Source organism: Leptodactylus fuscus, chromosome 6, assembly GCF_031893055.1.
Source record: "Leptodactylus fuscus isolate aLepFus1 chromosome 6, aLepFus1.hap2, whole genome shotgun sequence".
NCBI classification, from domain to species: domain Eukaryota; kingdom Metazoa; phylum Chordata; class Amphibia; order Anura; family Leptodactylidae; genus Leptodactylus; species Leptodactylus fuscus.
The window spans coordinates 106,501,767-106,523,346 of NC_134270.1; the positions used below are offsets into that span (position 1 = coordinate 106,501,767).

Below are 21,580 nucleotides of genomic sequence, written 5' to 3' on the forward strand. Positions count from 1 at the left end.
ATATTAACCAGACTATGAGCAAGACACAAGATCCAAGTGCTTCTATTGATGGAGATTTTTGGGTTACCTTAAGTATTCTAAAATATTTCCAAAAAGATTCCGGGAATAATCATAGCCAAAGATCAACGATTATATTGGGAACACTACTAGACGGTACTGGTATAAGTACATTGTGAGTGGCAGTATAGGTACATAGTAACTACCAGAGTTGCAGGAGAGACTATGGATAGGCTGGTAAAAAACATACAGATCCAGTAGTATGCTCCACTATTTTTCTTCAAAGAAATTTGATTCTGATCTCCTTATAGACTTCAAATTTTGGAATTTTTTTTATTATTCCATCCTTTGCAAAGTTAATGCCCAAGAAAGCCAAATAAGTAAATCAACCAGCAGATTCTTTCAAATGGTGCCTGGAAGAAAACCTCTTTATATAGACCATGCCAACAAACATCATTTACGCTATAGATCTGATGTACACAGTACAATGCTCTAGCCCCTTCCCATCAAAAGAGTTCTACAATTTTCCATATGCCTCTTGACATATTTGGAAAACCCATTTTCACATACCCTATAAGAGTCCTCTCAATTTTATGCAGCTATAACCACATCCTTTCCCCAGCCATGGGTGAATCACCAATTGCATACCTCTGCCTTTCGATGCAGGCTGTGCAGTTTTGTAGTTACCTGTAATGATGTGCTGGTGAAATTTATTGATGTTTCGCTTACATAGAAATAAAAGAACTGGTAATGGGGGACAGGATGTGGCATTGTGTGTCACGTCACAAAGGACTTAAAGGGGTATTCCCACGTCGCATACTCAGCAGTCTTCACTGCTGTAAAATCTTCTTTCTTCCTGGTTTCTTGCATTATTTGGTGGGCGGGGTTTCACATGCAACCTGCCGTTTAGCTCCGCCCCAAAATTAGCGTGTAGCTCTGCCCACCCATATTGGACTATGAAGTACAGGCAGCAGCAACTCCATTCTGTGTTACATACAGACACTTCCTGTCTCTGCCATAATGAACACAATTGTATTAGCTAGCCTGATGACTGGGAGAACAGAAGAGGAGTTCAGAAATGAAAGCAGCTCCTCTCCCCTATCTGAGAGCAGGAAGCTAGGTCATGTGGTGTAGACACAGGAATAGCTAGAAACACAGGCTCGCTCCCTGCACTTAGCCCCTCCTCCCTCCCCCCTGAGAGCAGCAGATACATCACTTGACTTTTGAGCAGATAAGTCAAGGGCTGTGTCAACAATGAATTGAATAAAGTAAGATAGTGGACAAACAAAGCAGTTTTGCTGAAGAATGTGTATTTAGGAAAAGTCTTACATCCACATTAACAAGCAGTATAGATAGGATCCTTGTGATGGGACAACCCCTTTAACCACTTCCGGACCGCCCATAGACTATATACATCCGGGAAGTGGTTGTCTAGTTCTGACCGGACGTACCTGTACGTCCACCAGAACACAGCAGCTGCACGGAGATCGTGTAGCTGCTTTCACTAGGAGCTGGCTGTAACTTCAGCCGGAGCTCCTAGAGAGAAGACAGGGCAGATTTATTACCTCCCCTGCCTTCTCGATCGCTGTGTATACAGCACTCAATGAGTGCTGTATACACGGCTATGGACGCAGCCATAAATCAGCTGCCCTCTGACCCGGCATTCACGTGATCCGCGGGGCTCAGTGTCCTGCCAGAGCTGCTGGGTCCTACAGGACTCAGATCAGCTCTGCATACTGTGTATAGCAGCATGCAGGAGGCTGTATTTCTCCTGTAACTGAGGTTAAATGTACCAGCGCCAGTTATAGGAGAAATCAGCCTCAAGTACAAAAAAAAAGTGATCAGATGTCCCCAAAGGTCTCTTATTACCTTATGGGGACACAATCTGGAAAAAAAATAAAATAAAAATATAATAAAAAAGTTTTCAAAAAATGTAAATAAAATTATAATAAAAAATAAATAAATAATACGCTAATAAACCGCCATTATTAAAGGTTATAGCCCCGCCCCCGACGACACCATACAAAATAAAAATTACCGTAACGGAGAGGAAAAACTATTTTATAAAGTTTTTCAGTGACACTTTGTGTTATTAAATAAAAAAAAAATTATAAATTGAAAACCAGACACAATTTCCCTCCTATTTTGTTTATATTTTCCTGGATATAAAAAAAATTAAAACACATTTGAAAATAAAAATAACATAAAAATAAAGCCCTATGTGTCCCCGAAAAAAGACGCAAAAATTTGTTGACTAAGACATACGAGAAAAATTTTACAGACCTCAAAACTGCATATACATAATAAACCTAAAATGTGTCTGGTCCTGGACCACAAATTGGCCCGGTACTGAAGTGGTTAAAGGGGTTTTCTGGGCAAAAAAGTTTAAAACAAAATGTCTATTGGTGCTATTAATGGGTTAATAAATGAACCTATATACTTTTTAGTGTGTTTTGGGTGATTTCTGGGTGTCTCTGGGGGCTCCTAGTGTTTCCTACTTTTGTTTAAATACTTCTACTTCCTGCTATGTAACTTCCTAACCCCTCTTACCTCTCTCCCCCCTCCCAGTCTCTCTAGCTATCCTTCCTATCCTAAATGTCCTTCCCTACAAACTCAGCGCAACCCCAACCCAAATTACATACTTACCCTCCATGCTTCTTCCTGTGAGATGGCCACTTCTCCTCCTATACTGTGTGTGTCCTTCTCCAGCAATGAGTCACCTCTACTGCGCATGCGTAGACACACAGCAGAGGTGATTTACCGGTAGCAGTGTGCGCACAGTACTAGGAGAAGAGTGTGCACCCTGCCAGTACAGAGGGAGGAGCCATCTTGCCGGAAGAAGCCGTGGATGGGTAAGTATGAGTGAAGTGGATGAGGGGGAGTAGTTGTGACGTTCTGTTTCCGGAAATTGGGAAATTGTCACCGGATAATCAGAAAATGTCCCTGGGGCACATGACACGCAAGGAATATGGGTAAATATACATTTTTTATAAATAATTTTATTTAGAAAGTAGATGTGGAAGGATGTTTAGATTAGTGTAGGGATTTCAAAATATCCTGGACAACCCCTTTAAGACCCTATTAGACAGGGCAATATAGCAGGCAGGTGTCTTCAGGACACCAATACAGTTGATACACATGGAAGACGAGGAAGTCATGGGCTTCCTGTTCTTCCTCTCTATATCATGTAAGCAGCAAGTCACTTCAGGCCCGTGCATATAAGGTGCCATGACCACAGACAAGACGTCTTGTATGTCACAGTCCTGAAGTGGATTACAACTTACAAGTTAATAACAAGAAGCGAGAAGATGTGGCAGCAGCAACAGTATTTATGGGGTGTATAATCTAAGTGGAAAATTCAGCAATATTAATTATAATGGTACTTTATTATAGGAGTTGTCCAGCTTATTTATTTATTTATTATGCTGACTTGTATAGAGTCATCATATTCCGCAGTGCTTTACAGATATTTCCAACTCTATCCTTAGGGTATGTCATCAATAAGAGATCAGTGGGGGCCAGACACCTAGGACCCCACTCATCAGCTGATTTAATTGGTCACAGTGCACGTGCGAGCCCAGTGATGTCTTCACTGTTTACGTTGCATTCTGTCTTTTATAGTGACTGTGTGACATAATTACAGCCTCGTCCCATCGAGGTGAATAGGATGAGGCTGTAGTTACACCATACGACTGCTATCAAATGGACAACACAGAGAAAGAGTAGAGCACACTTGCACAAGCACCTCAGTCTCTACAAACAGCAGATCGGGAGGATCCCAAGTGTTGGACCACCACTGATCTTTTATTGATAACCTATGCTGAAGATAGGTCGTCAATAAAAATAAGCTGAAATACCCGTTAGTTAGGGCCATACAGGGGTCATCTATATATATAAAACTCAAAATCTGTAGTAGTCCGATCTATACAAATCCACAGTTCTCGCCCGATTTGGGTGTAACTTGGCATGCCCCTTTTCCACGCGCAAGAGCAGAATACTGCGCACATTACATCTCACTAGCATCCCCCCGTCATGAGATTGGGGCCCCCAAAGTTAGACCCTATACATATAATGGGGAAAAGTGAAAGCGAAAGTGCTGAGGGAAAAACAACAGTTGTGACTGACAGGGGCGGATTATTGCGACGGCGCCAAAGAGTCGCTGCTAAAGGGGCCGCACCACCACACACAACACACAAACAATTCACAAACACCATATGAACATCACACAGACAGCACACATACACCAACACACAAGTACAACACAAATACCACACAAAACACACACCACACCACAGACCACTTTAGAGACACACAACACAAACACCACCTCACAAATACCACAACACCACCCCATAAATATCACATGCACACCCCATACACAGACACACACGCACACGCAAGGACCACACACGCACGCAAATACACTCAGATGAATGCACACTACGCATATGGACGAACAGAGCACATGCGTACTAACACACAACTACTGCACAGATAGACACTTGCACTGTGCACGCACAAACACATGGATCACATGCGCACATACACACATACATATTCACGGACCACACACATGCATGCACACACGCATACATACACATGGATCACACGCGTGCACACACAAGTATACATATATACATATACACAGACCACACACATGCATGCACACACGCATACATACACATGGATCACACACATATGCACACACACTCACGACACGCACTGACAGAACACATGTGGTATCCTTAGTGGCTGTTTGCACACTACACTATTTTTCACGGGCCTCCAGGCCATGGATTTGACCGTTCCATAGATTTATTTGTGCACAAAGCTGTGAATTTTGGCAACTGTGGCTCAGATTTCCAATGGAAATGGGGGACTATTTTTCCTAGACGCACCAGTAGGTTCTGGTAAAACATTTTTAATTAATTTGCTGCTTGCAGAAATTGGCTTAAACAATGACATTGCCTTGGCTGTTGCATCATCTGGGATTGTGGACACTCTTTTAGATGGAGGGCGCACGGCTCATTCAGCATTAGGATTGACCTTTAATCTAGCGCTGTCTGTAATATTACTTAGGCTGGGTTCAGATGGGTTTTTTTGTTCCAGATTTTGACACAGAATCCACATCAAAATCCAGCTCAAAAAAACGCCTCCCATTGAATTCAATGGGTTCCTTTTTCCGATTTGTTCCTGCTCGCGGAAAAAAGAAGCGACATGCCCTTTCTAGACACGGTTTCTGCAAGTGAATCATCCGCGGATGTCCGCAGTGCAACACTCCCTTCCAACTAGGCCTATTCATTTGGGCCTAATCCAGAGCGGAATGCCGCAACTGGATGCCAGTGCACTGTATGCACTGCACTGGCATCCAGTCGCGGCCACCCATTTTTTTGGACCAAACTCTGAGGCGGCCTCTGTGTCAAAATCAGGTCCAAAAAATCCTGTCTGAACCCAGCCTAAGGGCTCTGGGAAAGCTAAGGGATTACAAACTTGCAAAGTAATTGCTTACCATGGCGCACAAGAAAGCTGTCAAGGCCCTTGAACGCACCTTGAAAGATCTGCAGGGAACTGATTGTTTAATGGGGGGAATTGTAATTTTTGCAGGTGACTTCTGCCTGATGTTACCTGTTCTTAATTGAGTAACACCAGAAGATAAGCAGAATGCCTGTCTAAAATCTTCTTATCTGTGGATACAAGTTCAGAAGCAAACTCTTACTACTAATATGCAGATTAATTTGATGGGAAATACAACTGCGGAAAAATTTACACACCAGCTACTATGTCTTGGAAATGACAGGTTCCCTACTGATTCCACTACTGGTCTCATTATCTTTCCAGAAGATTTTTGTGAAATGACAACTTCGGTAATGGAGCTTATTGACCAAGTTTTCCTTGATATTTTAACAACCATCAGTGGCTTTGTGAATGTGCAATCCTTGCGTCTAAAAATGATAGTGTCAGCTCCATAAATGTACTAATTCAGGGAAGGCTGCCTGGTTTAGCAACCACATACATGTTCATTGATTCAGTCATAGAGATTGAACAAGCCATAACGTATCCATTGGAGTTCCTGAATTCTTTGGAGCCTCCTGGAATGACACCGCATAAGCTCACTTTAAAAATAGGAGCCACCTTAATTTTGCATTGAAACCTTGACCCACCAAAAATATGTAATGGCACTAGATTGTGCATTAAGAGTCTCCTGCCCAATGTTATTGAAGCCACTATTCTTATGGGATACTCTAAGGGAGCAAATGTTTTTATTCTGCATATTTCTTTGATACCAAGCGGCAGGCCCTTCAATTTTTAACATCTGCAGTTCCCAATCCGACTTACATTTGCTATGACTATAAACAAAACACAAGGTCAATCACTTAAAATAGCCAGCATCAATTTGGAGAGCCCGTGTTTTTCACATGGACAGTTGTACGTTGCTGGCTCTAGAGTGGGTAACCCCAAAAATCTTTTCATATACAGGTATGCACCTGAAGGTAAAACCAGAAACATTGTTTAAAAAAAAGCACCACAATAGATAGTTGTGTAACTGGAAACCAATTTTACTCTTTTGTCTGTGAACTACCTATAGATTACACTGGAGGGAGGGGGAAGGGTTGCACAATGTTGTTAATTGGGTGTAAAGGTTTTATATGTTTGTGTAAGGTGCATACATTTTAATTTTTATTTTTAAAAAATTGTTGTTCAAAAAATGTTGAAATAAAAAAAAAAGTTGTTGTTCACATCAATGTTACGACAAATTAGTAAAATGTCAAAATAATAAAAAATTTTCACTGTAGCACTCTAAAAATGTCAATTTTAGTGTGACACTGAAAATTTTACTTTAGCTAGCATAACCAACAATTTAACATATTTTCCGTGAGTGAAGCCACGGGTATTCTACTACTTGCTAATAAATGGCACTATTTAAAAATGGGATAAGGGACTTTTCTAATTTGAGGGCACACATTATCAGTTTGAAGCTTACAGTTTACAGTCAGAGATGTCACCTGTCAGTCACTAAATTTTCCCTATGCTCTATTTAACTAAATTGTCTGCAGAGCCATGGATAGAGCAGTATCTACACTATATAGTTAACCATATTATTGGCTATTATTGGTGTACCTGAGTTGGGGTCCTACCTGCATGTGTTTGCCCTTGTGTGTTAAACCTCTAGTATGTCTCTGGCTACTACTGTACTGAGTAAGTGGCATATACACAGTCGTGGTCAGTTCAGGAAATACACTTCACACTAGGGCTGTGGAGACGCGGAGTCAGCTGTTTGAAGAGGTTGAAGTGTTCTGGTGAGCACTGGGGCATTTTCAGTACTTATCAAGGACAGCGCCATACATCCAGGGCCGCCGATAGGCCAGTACTACTGCTACTGGCGTCAGGGGCCCGGCCAAATTTAAAAATTGGGGGGGTCCGGGCCCCCTGGCGCCGGCAGCAGTCATTGTATGTCCTGCTTGTATCAACTCAGATCTGCGTCCAGAGGACGCAGATCTGAGTTGAACACATACGCGGCTGAAGCGAGGAGCTGACACAGGTCAGCTCCTCGCTTCGCCGCTGCCCGCCTCTCTCGCTGACACATGCGGCTGAAGCGAGGAGCTGACCTGTGTCAGCTCCTCGCTTCGCCGCTGCGGCCTCTCTCGCTGACACATATGCGGCTGGCTCAGCCGCATATGTGTCAGCGAGAGAGGCGGCAGCGGCGAAGCGAGGAGCTGACACAGGTCAGCTCGCTTCAGCCGCTGAAGCGAGGAGCTGACCTGTGTCAGCTCCTCACTTCACTGCTGCCGCCGGCTACCCGGCAGTGTAGACGCGATGTGATGACGTCACATCGCGTCTACAACTGTGCGCCAGTAAGAGAGAGGCGCGCAGAGAGCAGCGGGGGAACGAGGAAAAGGTAAGTGTAATGTTGATTATGTGGAACGTGAAACTGGGGGCAGATGAAGGAGAGGACGGCATGACACTGGGGGCAGAGATGGAGGGACATAAATCTGGGGGCAGAGATGGAGAGGACGGCATGACACTGGGGGCAGAGATGGGGGGACATGAATCTGGGGGCACAGATGGAGGGACATGAATCTGTGGGCAGAAATGGAGGGGACGTGGATCTGGGGGCAGAGATGGAGGGGACATGAATCTGGGGGCAGAGATGGGGGACATGAATCTGGGGGCAGAGATGGGGGACATGAATCTGGGGGCAGAGATGGAGAGGACATGAATCTGGGGGCAGAGATGGAGGGACATGAATCTGGGGGCAGAGATGGAGGGACATGAATCTGGGGGCAGAGATGGAGGGACATGAATCTGGGGGCAGAGATGGGGGACATGAATCTGGGGCAGAGATGGAGGGGACATGAATCTGGGGGCAGAGATGGAGGGACATGAATCTGGAGGCAGAGATGGAGGGGACATGAATCTGGGGGCAGAGATGGAGGGGACATGAATCTGGGGGCAGAGATGGAGGAGACATGAATCTGGGGGCAGAGATGGAGGGGACATGAATCTGGGGGCAGAGATGGAGGGGACATGAATCTGTGGGCAGAGATGGAGGGACATGAATCTGGGGGCAGAGATGGAGAGGACATTAATCTGGGGGCAGAGATGGAGGGACATGAATCTGGGGGCAGAGATGGAGGGGACATGAATCTGGGGGCAGAGATGGGGGGACATGAATCTGGGGGCAGAGATGGAAGGGACATGAATCTGGGGGCAGATGAAGGATGTATATGAAGCTGGGGGAGAGACGGAGGGGGGACATAATTTACGGGTGACTGTAGGAGGATTATACAGTGTGCGGGCACATGAAAATTAATGAGTGGGCGGAGTCAACATAACATTGGGTGGGGCTAAATTTCCCGCGGCGCGCAAAGTGCGCCACACATTTTATCCCTCTTTTGGTTCTTCAACAGTTGGGAGGTATGGGTACAGGGGGCAATGGAAAGATGTTAGAGGGTGGATGGGGGGGATTGTTGGGACATTGGGTGTGCGGCACTGCGGAGAGGGAACTGGGGCAATAATATATAATATATAAGTTTTTAGCTGGAGAATAATAATGATGTAGGGGCTGCTACTAGCATAGCAGCCTGTTTGGGGGTGGGACTTTCACTGTAAAGGAGTATTCACATTGCGTTTTTGGCCTCCCTTGCCGGGATACGTTGGTAACCAGTCACAATCAGCTCCCCACTTATCCCTGCACGGAGAACTGCAGGCCCCCCTTTTTTTTTAATGGCCAGTTCTTCGTGCAGCGATAAGTTGACAGCTGATTTTGACTGGTTACCAACGTATCCCGGCAAGGGAGGCCAAAAACGCAATGTGAATAAGCCCTGAGGATTTATTAGGAGAGCTCTTATAGATGGTGTTGGCTCTCTATAGGGGCTCACACACGTAGCAGATTTTACCTGCAAATAGAATCTGATTAAGCCTTGTAATGCTGCTAAATAAAGGGAAATGTAATACAGAATTGGTATGACGCAAAATAAGGTTGTTTTAAAATGGCGGGGGGGGGGCCCGGACACTTAGGCTGTATGGGGCCCCAAAATTCCTGATGGCGGCCCTGCATACATCTGTGCAGCGACTGTGCTTGGTATCACAGTTCAGCCAATTCACTTGAATGAGGCTGTGATCAAGCCATGTGACTGAAGACTGTGACATCACATGGCCTGTGAAATGGAAGCAGTGCACAGGGAGCACCGATGCTGCTTCAACCAGCTGATCCAAAGGGTCCCAGGTCTCAGGATCTTCAATTGATTACCCATCCTAAAGATAGATAATCAAGTCCCAGAAAGCCCCTTTAATAGTTTATGGCATATTAGCTTTTATAGAAATGCAATGACTGGCTTTTTTGTGAATTAGAGGAGCTTTACGGCTTCTGTCTGAAAATGAAAGGAAAGTATGAAGGAAGTCATAGATAGAGAAGGAGTCAGAATTGTGATGTGTAAAAATAGAGGTGTCAGGTCAGTGGTTTGTCCTACCATTATCATAGCCCTGGCACACAAATAAATGGAACACAGTTGTGCAAATAGCCCCTAGGGGTATCTTCCGACTAGCTCACAGTCTGAGAGCACATAGAAAAGTAAGCTCTTTAGATCTGTTCAGGTGGTTGCTGTGACATAGTGCTTGTGGGGTGGTGTAGACCAGATCCAATTGGGTCTAGCCTGGTTGCAAGGATGCTGTTGGGCTGCTGGATCAATACGCCTGGAGTGTTGCAGTGGTGGTGGTCGCCATGCGGTGCCTCACCCAGTAAAGTAACTATCCATTAAAATATATGGGTCACTTGAAGTGGCAAATGGGCTTGCACAACTTGATGAAAACGTGTACTAAGAAGTTCTTATTCTTTTTTAAGTTTTTGCTTAACAGCAACAGATCATTGCATAATACATGGATGTACCGGCTATATCTTCTTTTTTCTACAATGTTGGTGAATTTAGGATTTCCGCTGTTTCCCCACTTATGCTAAGAGGGCACCTCTGTTCTAAGAACAAGGGCAGCCTGTCTGTAGAGAACAATGGCGGCCATTATATCCAGCTCACACTTAGGCACTTGCTGTATCCCAGCTGGGTCCTCACCCAGTGTCTGAGGTCAGAGACAGTGTGACATTGACAGGTCGGGGGCCCCCTCCTCACACCCTGTTACTGCAGACACAACCTAGGAATGTGTCAGGACATATTTGGTTGAAATCTAATTGTAGCAAAGCGGGTGACCTGGGGTCAGAAAAAAAATCACAAAGCTCGCAAGTAAACACATTTCATAACTTTGAAAATTAGATGTCAACAAACTTCCTCTTAAATTGTTTCTGACAATTGTTTTCTAAGATGTCTTCATGTATGCATACCGCTAGTAACAATAGCTGTGGATACAGCCATTACTGCTGTATCAACATAGACACACAGCTGAAGGAAGCAGGCCAGAAGAGTAACGTTACCTAATACCTGAAAGCCTAGAAGATCTGATAGTCCAGTACGGGCCGAACATGGATGAAGAAGCAGCTAAATAGAGTGACCGGAGAAGAAAATGGAAGAGTAAGTGTACATAGTGGCTATACCATAGTGATCCCATAACACCGACATTAGGAGTGATTTATCAAGAACGTCACTTTCCACACCAGTCTTTACCATTCCTGCACTGGTGGAGAATGCAACTAATTTATGACAAGGCACCTCCTCCAGCAGGCCATGCACCAATATTACGTGCATAGATTTCAGCGATTATTAAAACTAGAAAATGGCGTAAATGATGACAAATCTGAAGGGTCCTATGGCTAACACACAGCATACCCTCATCACATGCCCTGTTCATAAGGGCAAGGGCAACATAAAAATACTACTTGGAACAATTTTTGGCACAAATAATATGCCAAAAGTCTAAACTCAATGTTCCTGATGTTTTTTACGCTGGTAAACTGGGAATCTGTCAGGATCAAGTAATGATCTTTCCTATGGTGCCCCTGACTAAACTTTCTGTTATTGAAAAGTCACATTATAAGATTTTAAAATCTGATGCAAATTTACCTCAACTAGTCAGTGGGGCAGCAGCTTCATCTAGTCAAGAGGTCATTGTATCATAGGAAAGGGCATTACTTGATGCTACACACACCGGGACCAGTTTAGGGTAGAAAAAACACCTGACAGGATCCCTTTAATAAATTTGTTTTATTTACAGCCACAGTACCCCCCAATGGTGATTACAACAGTATCCCCATAACAGTATCACCTACAGTGTCCCTACAGTGTTCGTCAACATCTCCATAACAGTAACAGCCAGTGTGATATCTTATCACAGAAGACAACAAAAACAATAAGATTACAAATAACATAAGATATAAGGCAGCAGCACTTTAATCAGTTCAGGTGAATGCTAAGGGGGGTCACACTTGCGCTTGTTGTCCAGTTTATGTATTCCGCTGGGTTTCCATCTTCTGCCCCGGCTAAAAAAAATGGTTTCCCCGCGGACAGGCAGAAGACGCACACGGATGGTCACCTTGGCAAACCCATTCAAGTGAATGTGTTTTAAAACGGAATGGACAAACTGGACAATGAGTGCAAGTGTGAATGGGGCATAACTGCTACATCCATATACATACATATAATTAGAATAGCTTATAGATAATATGTCTATATCTACCCTCTACTGCAGATCCCATTCAAATGCACAATGGGTAACATGGAATCCTTCTTCTATATATATCGAGGAGTATGACATGTTTGGGTTTAATGAAGCTCCCACTGTATCCAGCTCCCTATGTGTTTGCATTATTGCCTATTTGGATGGGAGGACCAGTCTTCCATGTACATATTGGAGGGCACATTACAGTTTGCACCTTTCAATAGGGCTTGTGTACTGGATGTATCTGGAGTGACCCCTAAATATATAAAATGGATGCAATGTATACATGTATTAAATGGGTTGTCCAGAATAAAATTAAATCCCTACACTAATCTATACACTCTCCCTCCACCTACTTTCTAAATAACATAATTTATCAAAACTGTATATTTACCCTTACCCCTGGGGCAGTCACGTGAAAGTCACAGGAACATTTGCTAGTTATCCGGTGACGATCCGCTTCTCCAATTCTGGAAATGGAATCTCACTACTACTCCCCCTTCCCAATCCACTCCATCATACTTACCTATCTTCTTCCTTCCAGGTTTCTTCCTGTGGGACAGCTACTCTCTGTTTTCTGCCTGCCGGCGCATGCTATATATTCAGTGCTGCTCTGAAGCCAATATTCCACCTCTACCTCGCAAGCATCAAAGTAGCATCAGAGACCTGCACAGTAGAGGTCGATCGTCTGCTACAGAGCAGCCCTGCATCTATAGCACGCGCCGGCAGTAAAAAAAAAAAAAGGATGGGCCCTCCCGCAGAAGGAAGACTTGAAAAAAGAGTGGTAAGAAAATAATGGAGTCGGGGGTTGAGCTGAGTAGGTAGGATAGGGCAAGTAGTTGTGAGGGGAATAACTAGAGAGACAGGGAGGGGGTTTATGGGAGGAAGGGAGAGAGGAGGGATGGAGAGAGAAAAGGCAAGTAGTGAGGTGAAAAATTACATAGCAGGAATTTGAACCATGCAGAAGATACCAGGAGCTCCCAGAGACACCCAGAAATCACTCAAAACACTGCTAAAGGTATATGGGTGCATTTATTAACCCATTAATAGCACTACATAGTTACATAGCTGATGAGGTTGGATAAAGACATTAGTCCATCAAGTCAGACCTATAACCCTACAATCTCTACAGTGTTGATCCAGGGGAAGGCAAAAAAAAACCCATGAGGCTCATGCTAATTGCCCTATTTCAGGGGAAAAAATTCCTTCCCGACTAACAGTCCTTTTTTTAAAAAAAAAAACAACAACATTTTTTGCCTGGAAAACACCTGTAAGGACTGATGCTATAAATGGGAGCGTACAGTCAAGACAAACCCATGTACAGTGGCTTGCAAAAGTATTCATACCCCTTGAACTTTTTCACTTTTTGTCAAATAAGGCCCGGTTTCCATCTGCGTTCGGTATTCCGTTCAGGGAGCCTACTTGGGGACCTCCCGAACGGAATACCAAACGCATTAAAAAGCAGTTAGCTAAGAAACTACATAGACCCAAAGCAAACTCCCCAAACGGAATACCTAACACAGATGTAAACCGGGCCTTGGACCACAAACTTGAATATATTTTATTGAGATTTTAAGTGATAGACCTTCTCCATATCAATACTTTGTAGAACCACTTTTTGCTGCCATTAAAGCTAAAAGTCTTTGGAGTCTGTCTCTACCAGCTTTGCACATCTAGAGACTGGGATTTTTGTCCATTCTTCTTTGCGAAATATTTCAAAACTGTTGTAACGTGACAAAATGTGGGAAAAGGTTCAAGGGGTATGAATACTTATGCAATGCACTGTATACGGTTCTGTATATAATAGGAATGTAGTGAAATTTAGGGACTGCTGACTACATGTTCCTGTTATATTAAGAAGGCATCAGTTGTGTCCGTTGCTATTATCCGTTACAAGATTTTAGCAATGGACACTAGCTGAACTTTCCATTCATTTCAATGGAATTTTACCTGATGTCCATTATATACACCCAATCCATCACATGTCCGTTTTTTTCACAGACAAAAAAATCCTACATGCAGGATGCAATATACTGTATATGTTGTATTGTAAAAGCAAGGGAACAATCATTAGTCAGCTATCAAAGACTTGCATAAATGAAATGCCATTGTCTATAAAGGGTTGGATACAAACAGGGGCGTAGTTTGAGGCCAAGGAGCACTAGATGATCCATACAGTGTCTCTTCCCAATAAGAGGAAATCAGTACTATAGATGATACATTATAGCTGGGATTCTGGTGTATTTGGGCCGAGGAGCTTCATGTAATGTGTTTAAATACAAAATACATATAAGCACACAAAACTCAAAGTTCTCCTCTTTTGCTGACCTTGGATGCAGGATCATGTCATATCACTTAGAGTGCATTTGCACAGTACAGTTAAAGGGGTTATGCTACGAACAATATTTATCCTCCATCCATAGGCTAGAGATAGATAATATAATATGGTAATTCATTTGCTGATTGTGGGGATTTGACCACTCAGATCCGGGTGTTTTACCCCTATTGTAAAGGCAGCCACAGAAAAAGTAGCCAAACCCTTCCTTGGTACCTTTGTTGATAAAGTCGCACCCTTGTTCCTATTCACTTCAGTGTGAGCTCTGGAGATTTTATTGTACAAATGTAATACAACATAAAAGGAAAAAATTATATAGTTGCATCAAAGTAATCGAACTGATAGCAGTAAAATATTATGAATGATTACCATTGAACCAAGTAAAATTAATTGTGTTAAAAAAACACAAGCCTTCACATAGCTTCATTAAAATGAAAAAGTTATGGCTTTTAAAATGTGACAACAAAAAAAAAAATGACTGCAGAACACTTCTGGGTGTAGCGTGACGCCAAGCACATGCAAAACCTAAGCCCGGACAAAGGGCGGAACTATGTGGCCTATACATGGGTTTTAGGGGTGGTTAGTAAATACACCACCAAAGCCAATAGCAAAAATGATACACCCCTAAAATTCATTACAGCTAATTTGCATATTTTTAAAAGTAGTTTTTTTCAGAATAATGGAGCCTTGCACAAATACAATAAACACATCTTTTGTAAGTGCATACAAAGGCGAGTAAGGTAAAGGAAGGGCCGGAATGGGAGGCCACAGGCCCATAGCGGGTGCCAGGATAACTTGCTGTTTGTAATGTGGTTCGGTGGGTAGAGTAAAACTGCGCTTTACTTACCCTTATAAACATGGCGCCACTCTGCTCTCCCGCGTCGAGTGCTGGAAGTGAGGGGCAGAACTTGTGCATAACTTCGAGCGGTTAAAGCTGTCCCTCCCTTATGTTTGGTTTGATTTAAATGTGTTCACCTTGGCTGTAATGTGCTCTCTCTTGCAGGAGTCTTAGCTGTCCTCCTGACGGGCTGTCCAGGTTTTTTCACTGGTGTCACAATGGTCGTGGCGGGCAGGAGTTGGCGGAATTTGAGGGGGGGGGGTCATTGTTAATAAGTGTGGTATGACTATGGCGGTGGGTGATCTGGCGCAGGGTGGGACTCTCAAAAAGTGGGAGTCTCTTTAATTTGTTGGCCAGGTTCGGTGTCACCGAGCTGGGGGTAACGGCTGATGGCAAAGTTTGTATAATGTGGCCATATACGTTGGGGGGTGCCAGCTCATTTACTTTGTAGCTCCAATGACCTCCGTTTGGATTGTACATATTTAATTGGTTTTATGTTTTTTTACGTTATATATATGTTTTGTAAAAAAACTGGCTGCTGTGGCCAAATTATCCAACAAGAAGTCTCTTGTGTCATCTGCTGAGTTAATCGGGGGTCACACAGAGTGGAGGGGCTGTGTGGGGAGTTATGGGTAATTGCAGAAGTGGTGGACTAGGGTTAGAGGAGGGGATTTTTCTAGTTCAACAGTAGGCACCACAATCTAGAATCGAACAGTCATGTGTGTACTTTATCTCAATATTTCTTACTGACAGACTCCCTTTAAGTATCAAACAAAATCTTAGTAAAGTCCTCTGAAAATATGCATACTTTTCTATTAATGTGACAGCAGGACAATCTCCAACAGGAACAAGGTGCAGTTGAGGGCCAATGCAATGGGGGGGGGGGGGATAAAGAAACATGAAGAAGAGAGAGGTATGAACAACTGAACCAGCTGTCACGGAGTGACTCACACCGATGCTTTCCCATTACTCTCTGCAGATGTGCACCGTGGCACTTCACAGTTACACAGGTTGCACAACCCAAAGAATGTAACCATCAAACAAAGTTGAACAGCATTAGAGCACTAAATAATATTTCATATTTATAATAGACATAGAAATGATAGAAATCCTCTGATGGTTAGTGGCTTCTACGTGTGGAGAAGACCCAGATTCAGCTGAATAAATATTAGAATTGACATTGTGGGTGGAGTGGAAATCTCAGGCCTGGGGGTACAGTCTGAACTCTCTCCCTTAGGGTCTCATCATCTTACCTGGGTTCTGGTGACTTCTGACAACTTGGATGGAAATGGCAGTGAACAGGAGCAGACAGGATGGAAGCATCATGGTAACTGATCTGTGAGGATGTATGGAATGAGACAGGTGATGTTTAGGACGGAATCCAGAAATATCTCATATTTATAGACCTTACTGTAATATCTCCCCTTCCTTTCTTCCTTAGTAACCTGCACTCACAGAAGATATGTTATATTGCTTTCTAGGAAAGCTGTGTGATCACCAATACGTCTAACTTTATATCTTCAGCAGTAGCTTTGCTATCACAATTTCAATGTCAAGCCCTATTGTCCAAAATTGCTATTTATTTATTTATTTATTTATTTATGTATTTATTTATTTATACATAGATGAGTTTTCCTAAAAATCTGAACAATTTGTATTAGTGCCCAGATTTGTACATGTTAAAAGAACCTGTCTCATCATATGGTTCTGAGGAACCTTTTGGACTCTCTTTGGCTCAAGCTTTTGGGCATGAGTGCTTCCCCTGCATCCTCTATAGTTACTCTTCTGTCTACAGCAGGCATCTTCTTTAACCCTCTCACCCCAGGGGCAATTTCCGATTTTCGTTTACGACTCTCCCCTCTTCCAAACCCCATAACTTTTTTATTTTTCCATTCACAGAACCATATGAGGGCTTAGAGTTTGAGACAAATTATTCTTCTTAATGGTACAATTTATTAAAATGTAAAATGTACTGAGAAGATGGAAAAAAAATCATAATGGGGTGGAATTGTAGAAAAAGTACATTTGTGCAATTTTTTTACGGGGTTCGTTTTTATGTTGTTCACTGTGCACACAAAATGACATTTCACCTGTATTCTATGTCTTAGTATGATTCTGAAGATACCTCATTTATATTGTTTTATTTACTTATTAAACCCTTAACAAAATTCAAAAACTTTGCAAAACTTTTTCTTTAAGTCGCCATATTCTGACAGCTATAAGTTTTTTCCCTGTATGAGGATGTATTAGGTGTTTGGGGTTTTTGCGGGGGCAGGTATACTTTTTAATCCATTTTGGGGAATGTGTATTGCTTTGATCCCTTTTTTTCTAATTGTTATTAGAGGTGAAACAGTGAAAAATGGCGGTTTGGCACTTTTGATTTTTTTTTTCAGATACTAGGATACCTAATGCGTATGCGTACTTTATTTGTTAGACGCCCTAGGGGACTTCATCCCCAGGGGGTTTGATCACTAATGCAATGTGTTACAATTGTAATGCATTGCAAAATTCTAGCATTTGTATGACAGGTTGCATAAAGCAGCCTGATATACAAATGAGTGCCAGACAAGACTGGGAACCTTTAATAGGCTCCCGGCTGTCATGGTAATGGATCAATGGCCCCAGATCTCGTTCCAAGTGCAGTGATCCTCGCCAAAATAGCAGTGCCCATGCTTTGACGGAGGCCCCAGGGGCAGCTGCCATATTTAAATATCTGGTATTCACTAGAGATGAGCAAACACTGTTCGCTCAAATATCTATTCTAATATCTGAATATCAGGCCGTTTGAGGTATTCAATTCCAATCGAATACCACGAAGCAAACGCAGTAAAAATTTGTATCCCCTCCCACCTTTCCTGGCGCTTTTTTTGCACCAATAGCTGTGCAGGGGAGGTGGGACAGGAACTACGACAATGGAGGCATCGAAAAAAAATCGGAAAAAGTAATTGTCTGGCTAAATCAGGAGACCTCCAATTTATACGAATGGTGGATTTAACATTCGGTTAATCTGAGACTGTGAACTATGTGACTGTGAGACAGGGATAGATGTACAGGCAGGATTAGCTAGGGATTACCTTTATTAGGTGGGAATGTCACTCACACAGGAGGGATTGTTGGGTGTAGCAGAGCTCAGTGCTCGGCCAGCTCTGCTACATCTCAGCATAGGAATGCATTGACCAGCGTTGATTGGCCGAATGCCATACAGAGTACAGCATTCGGCCAATCAACGCTGGTTCTACCGGAGGAGGCGGAGTCTAAGATCAGTACACAGCAGTCTCCATTCTGGTCCGATCTTAGACTCCGCCTCCTCACAGACAAGCCTCCAGCAGAACCAGCACTGATTGGCCGAATGCTGTACTCTGGTCAATGTATTCCTATGGGAAAAAGTCAGCTCCCGCATATCGCAAGCTGACAAGGATCCCGACATAATACAGTGACTTGGGCATGTTAGATGCCCCCAGGCATGCTTCCCCTGCTGTCCCAGTTGCATTCCAGGGTGTTGGCATCATTTCCAGGGGTGTCATAGTGGACTTGGTGACCCTCCTGAGTCCCCTGAAACGAGCATTTTTTCCCCATAGGCTATAATGGGGTTCGATATTCGTTCGAATAGTCGAATATTGAGGGGCTATTCGAAATGAATATCGAATATTTTACTGTTCGCTCATCTGTAGTATTCACCATACTATTATGATAGATGTTGGGTAGGGGTTAAAACCTTCACCCTAAAGGGAACCTTAACCATTAAAATTCAGTGTAATCTGCAGACAGTATTTTATAGTATTTTATAGAGGAGGAGCTGAGCATATTGATATATAGTTTTGTGGGAAAATATTCAGCATAACTTGTCATTAATGTCCCCTGCTAGTTGCCCCAGTTTAATGTTCTCCCTCCAGCTGCCCCCACAGTTTAATCTCCCCCTCCGGTTGCCCCCACGGTTTAATTTCCTCCACCAGCTAACCCCAAAGTTTTATGCCCCTCTCCAGCTGCCCCCACAGTTTTATGTCCCTCTCCAGCTGCCGTCAGTTTAATGTACCCCTCTAGCTGCCCCCATAGTTTAATATCCCTCTCCAGCTTCCCTCAGTTTAATGTTCCTCTCCAGCTGCCCCCACGGTTTAATTTCCCCCACCAGCTAACCCTAAAAGTTTAATGTCCCGCCAGCTGCCCTCAGTTTAATGTTCCCCTCTAGTTGCTGCCAGTTTAAAAAGAAAAGTATCTGATGTTCTTTATACTTTTTCTCCATTTATGATCCACACCTGATTTTGGTTTCAAAAGCTGCATCTAAAAACCCATAATGTATCCTACTATACATTGTGTTTCACCGGACCTCTACTTGCTGATAGTAAATGGAAACAGTCATGAGGCAGGGGATTTATAAAGCCTATTGAACGTTTTTCTTCTTATTCTGCATATTTTTTTTTACTGTGTTATGCAATATGCTCAGGAATTAACTTCCTTTTGCATCTGTTTGCATGACTTTTACACAAGGCTCATCACTTTATTGATGTCCGTGATTCATCTGGAGTAACATTTTACAATGGTGCAACAGCACTGTACTATGAGGGCAGCATGAAGTGCACAATATCTAACACCACAATTTCATCTGGATGTGAATTTAATAAATATTTCTTACAAATCACCTTCATAGTAAATTAGGTTTATGCTCCATAAAAAGACACGCCGATATGATAATATCTAAAGAACTAAAATTCTTTTATACCGCCTTACACAAAAGTGCCACACAGTGCTTCCATAATAGTGCCACTAAGTACCTACATATGCAATACAATGTAGAAATAACAGCTAGTGATTTAAGTTCTAAACCTGCGATTGTTAATTTACAACTCCCTCAACACAGTGCCCCATGCCCATTGTAACCTGCAGGTAATATTATGCCCCCATTCCTACACTCACCCACTAGTTGCAGTGTCTCCTCACTGTCCCATTAGTCTCTTCATGACATCAGCAGGACCCAAACTCACTGTCTGCGGGATATAGGAGAGATGACAGTTTATAACTCAACACCTCCCACTGCCCAACCCTGAAGCTCATCTCTCAGATCCTACATCCCACTCCTACTGCACACACCAGGGGACAGCAGCAGCAGCTGAAGGAATAGTTCATGACATTCAGAAATTCGTAAGGAATTGAGTTATGCCCCCTAAAATCAAGCCTAGGTAACAACTATTTGGGAGACCATTACAGATTTAAAAAGTGTTAATCCCGCTTTTCTAGAGTTTTTAACATCAATTTGCCTACTTAACAAGGGATTCAGTGTCGTTTACTACAAAAAATAGGCAAAAGTATGGGATACCTGGGGATAGTTCAACTATTATAGCTTCCACAGGTGTTGTCATCTAGCTTCCCTATACCCCCAAATAATGCTTTTGTCTAGTATAGTATAAGTGCTGGTTATAATTGTGACAATGCTGCAATGTGAGGTCTCTTAAGCCACAAATTAATAAAGGACCTTTTACCGTAGAAGGACCTGCACACACATGGTCACCTGATCACATTTGTGCAGGTCTTGTTACTAAAGAAGGACATGCACATAAAAGGTCATATAACTTTATGTGTGCAGGTCCTGAAGCCAGAATAAAAAGTTGCAAGGAAACTCATCAAAGAATGAGTAACTGTTTCCAAGTCTCAGGAGTGTACAATAGTGTCAGATTTATAATAGGGGTTCATGTGTGGGGTCTGTATTTATTTAGGTTTTGTAGCAGCCAATGGTCAGTATTTATTCATCAGTAGCAAGGTCAGGGAGTGCTTTGTGAAGGAGTCTGAGCAGTGGTGTAACTATCGCCGTTGCAGCCATAGCGGCTCCTACAGGGTCTGTGACCTTAGAGGCCTGGTGGCCTTCGTGCTTTTTTTTTTCTTACTTTTTTTTTATAGGCCATTACCTACTGGATTACTCCATCAGGTAAGAGGCCCTATTTACTTACCGATCCCCATTGCTGCTCATGGCCGCCTTCTCTTCCCCTTCTGCGTACCATATAACATCACTGGGGCCCCTGGAGAGCAGTGGATGTGTGGCAGGGGAGGTGGATGTGAGCAGGGGTTTGTAAGTAAGGTTGTGGGCCTGCGCCAATAGTATTGCCTGGGCGAACTCCAACACAAAGTCTATTATTTTCAGACCCCAAAGTAGAAGAATTCAGTCCCAGGGGTGGTGACAAACATTAAAACCAGTGTTACTTACCTCTCCTGGGCTCCAGCACAATCCCTGCCAATTTTTCTTTAGTAACATCACAGATGTCACATGGGCCAGGCCAGCGTCACAATACCGGTGTAACATCTGTGACATGATTGAAGAA

General features: G+C 43.1%; 1 protein-coding gene and 1 pseudogene across 3 annotated transcripts in view; one reads left to right on the forward strand and one right to left on the reverse strand.

The window, feature by feature from the left end:
• Positions 1-20,247, reverse strand: part of COL20A1 (collagen type XX alpha 1 chain) — a 113,492-nt gene extending 93,245 nt beyond the window's left edge. For 2 of the 3 annotated variants that reach the window (XM_075276998.1, XM_075276996.1), the window contains exons 1-2: positions 20,184-20,247; positions 16,526-16,608 (exon numbers count right to left, since the gene is read on the reverse strand). In XM_075276998.1, the coding sequence (XP_075133099.1) occupies positions 16,526-16,598 (73 nt within the window). In that variant the 5' untranslated portion in view covers positions 16,599-16,608; positions 20,184-20,247. The remainder of the gene's footprint in view (positions 1-16,525; positions 16,609-20,183) is intronic. The other variant, XM_075276997.1, reaches the window with a different exon arrangement.
• LOC142211062 (small nucleolar RNA SNORA17) lies at positions 7,634-7,777 on the forward strand (annotated as a pseudogene).
• Positions 20,248-21,580: the final 1,333 nt, after the last annotated feature.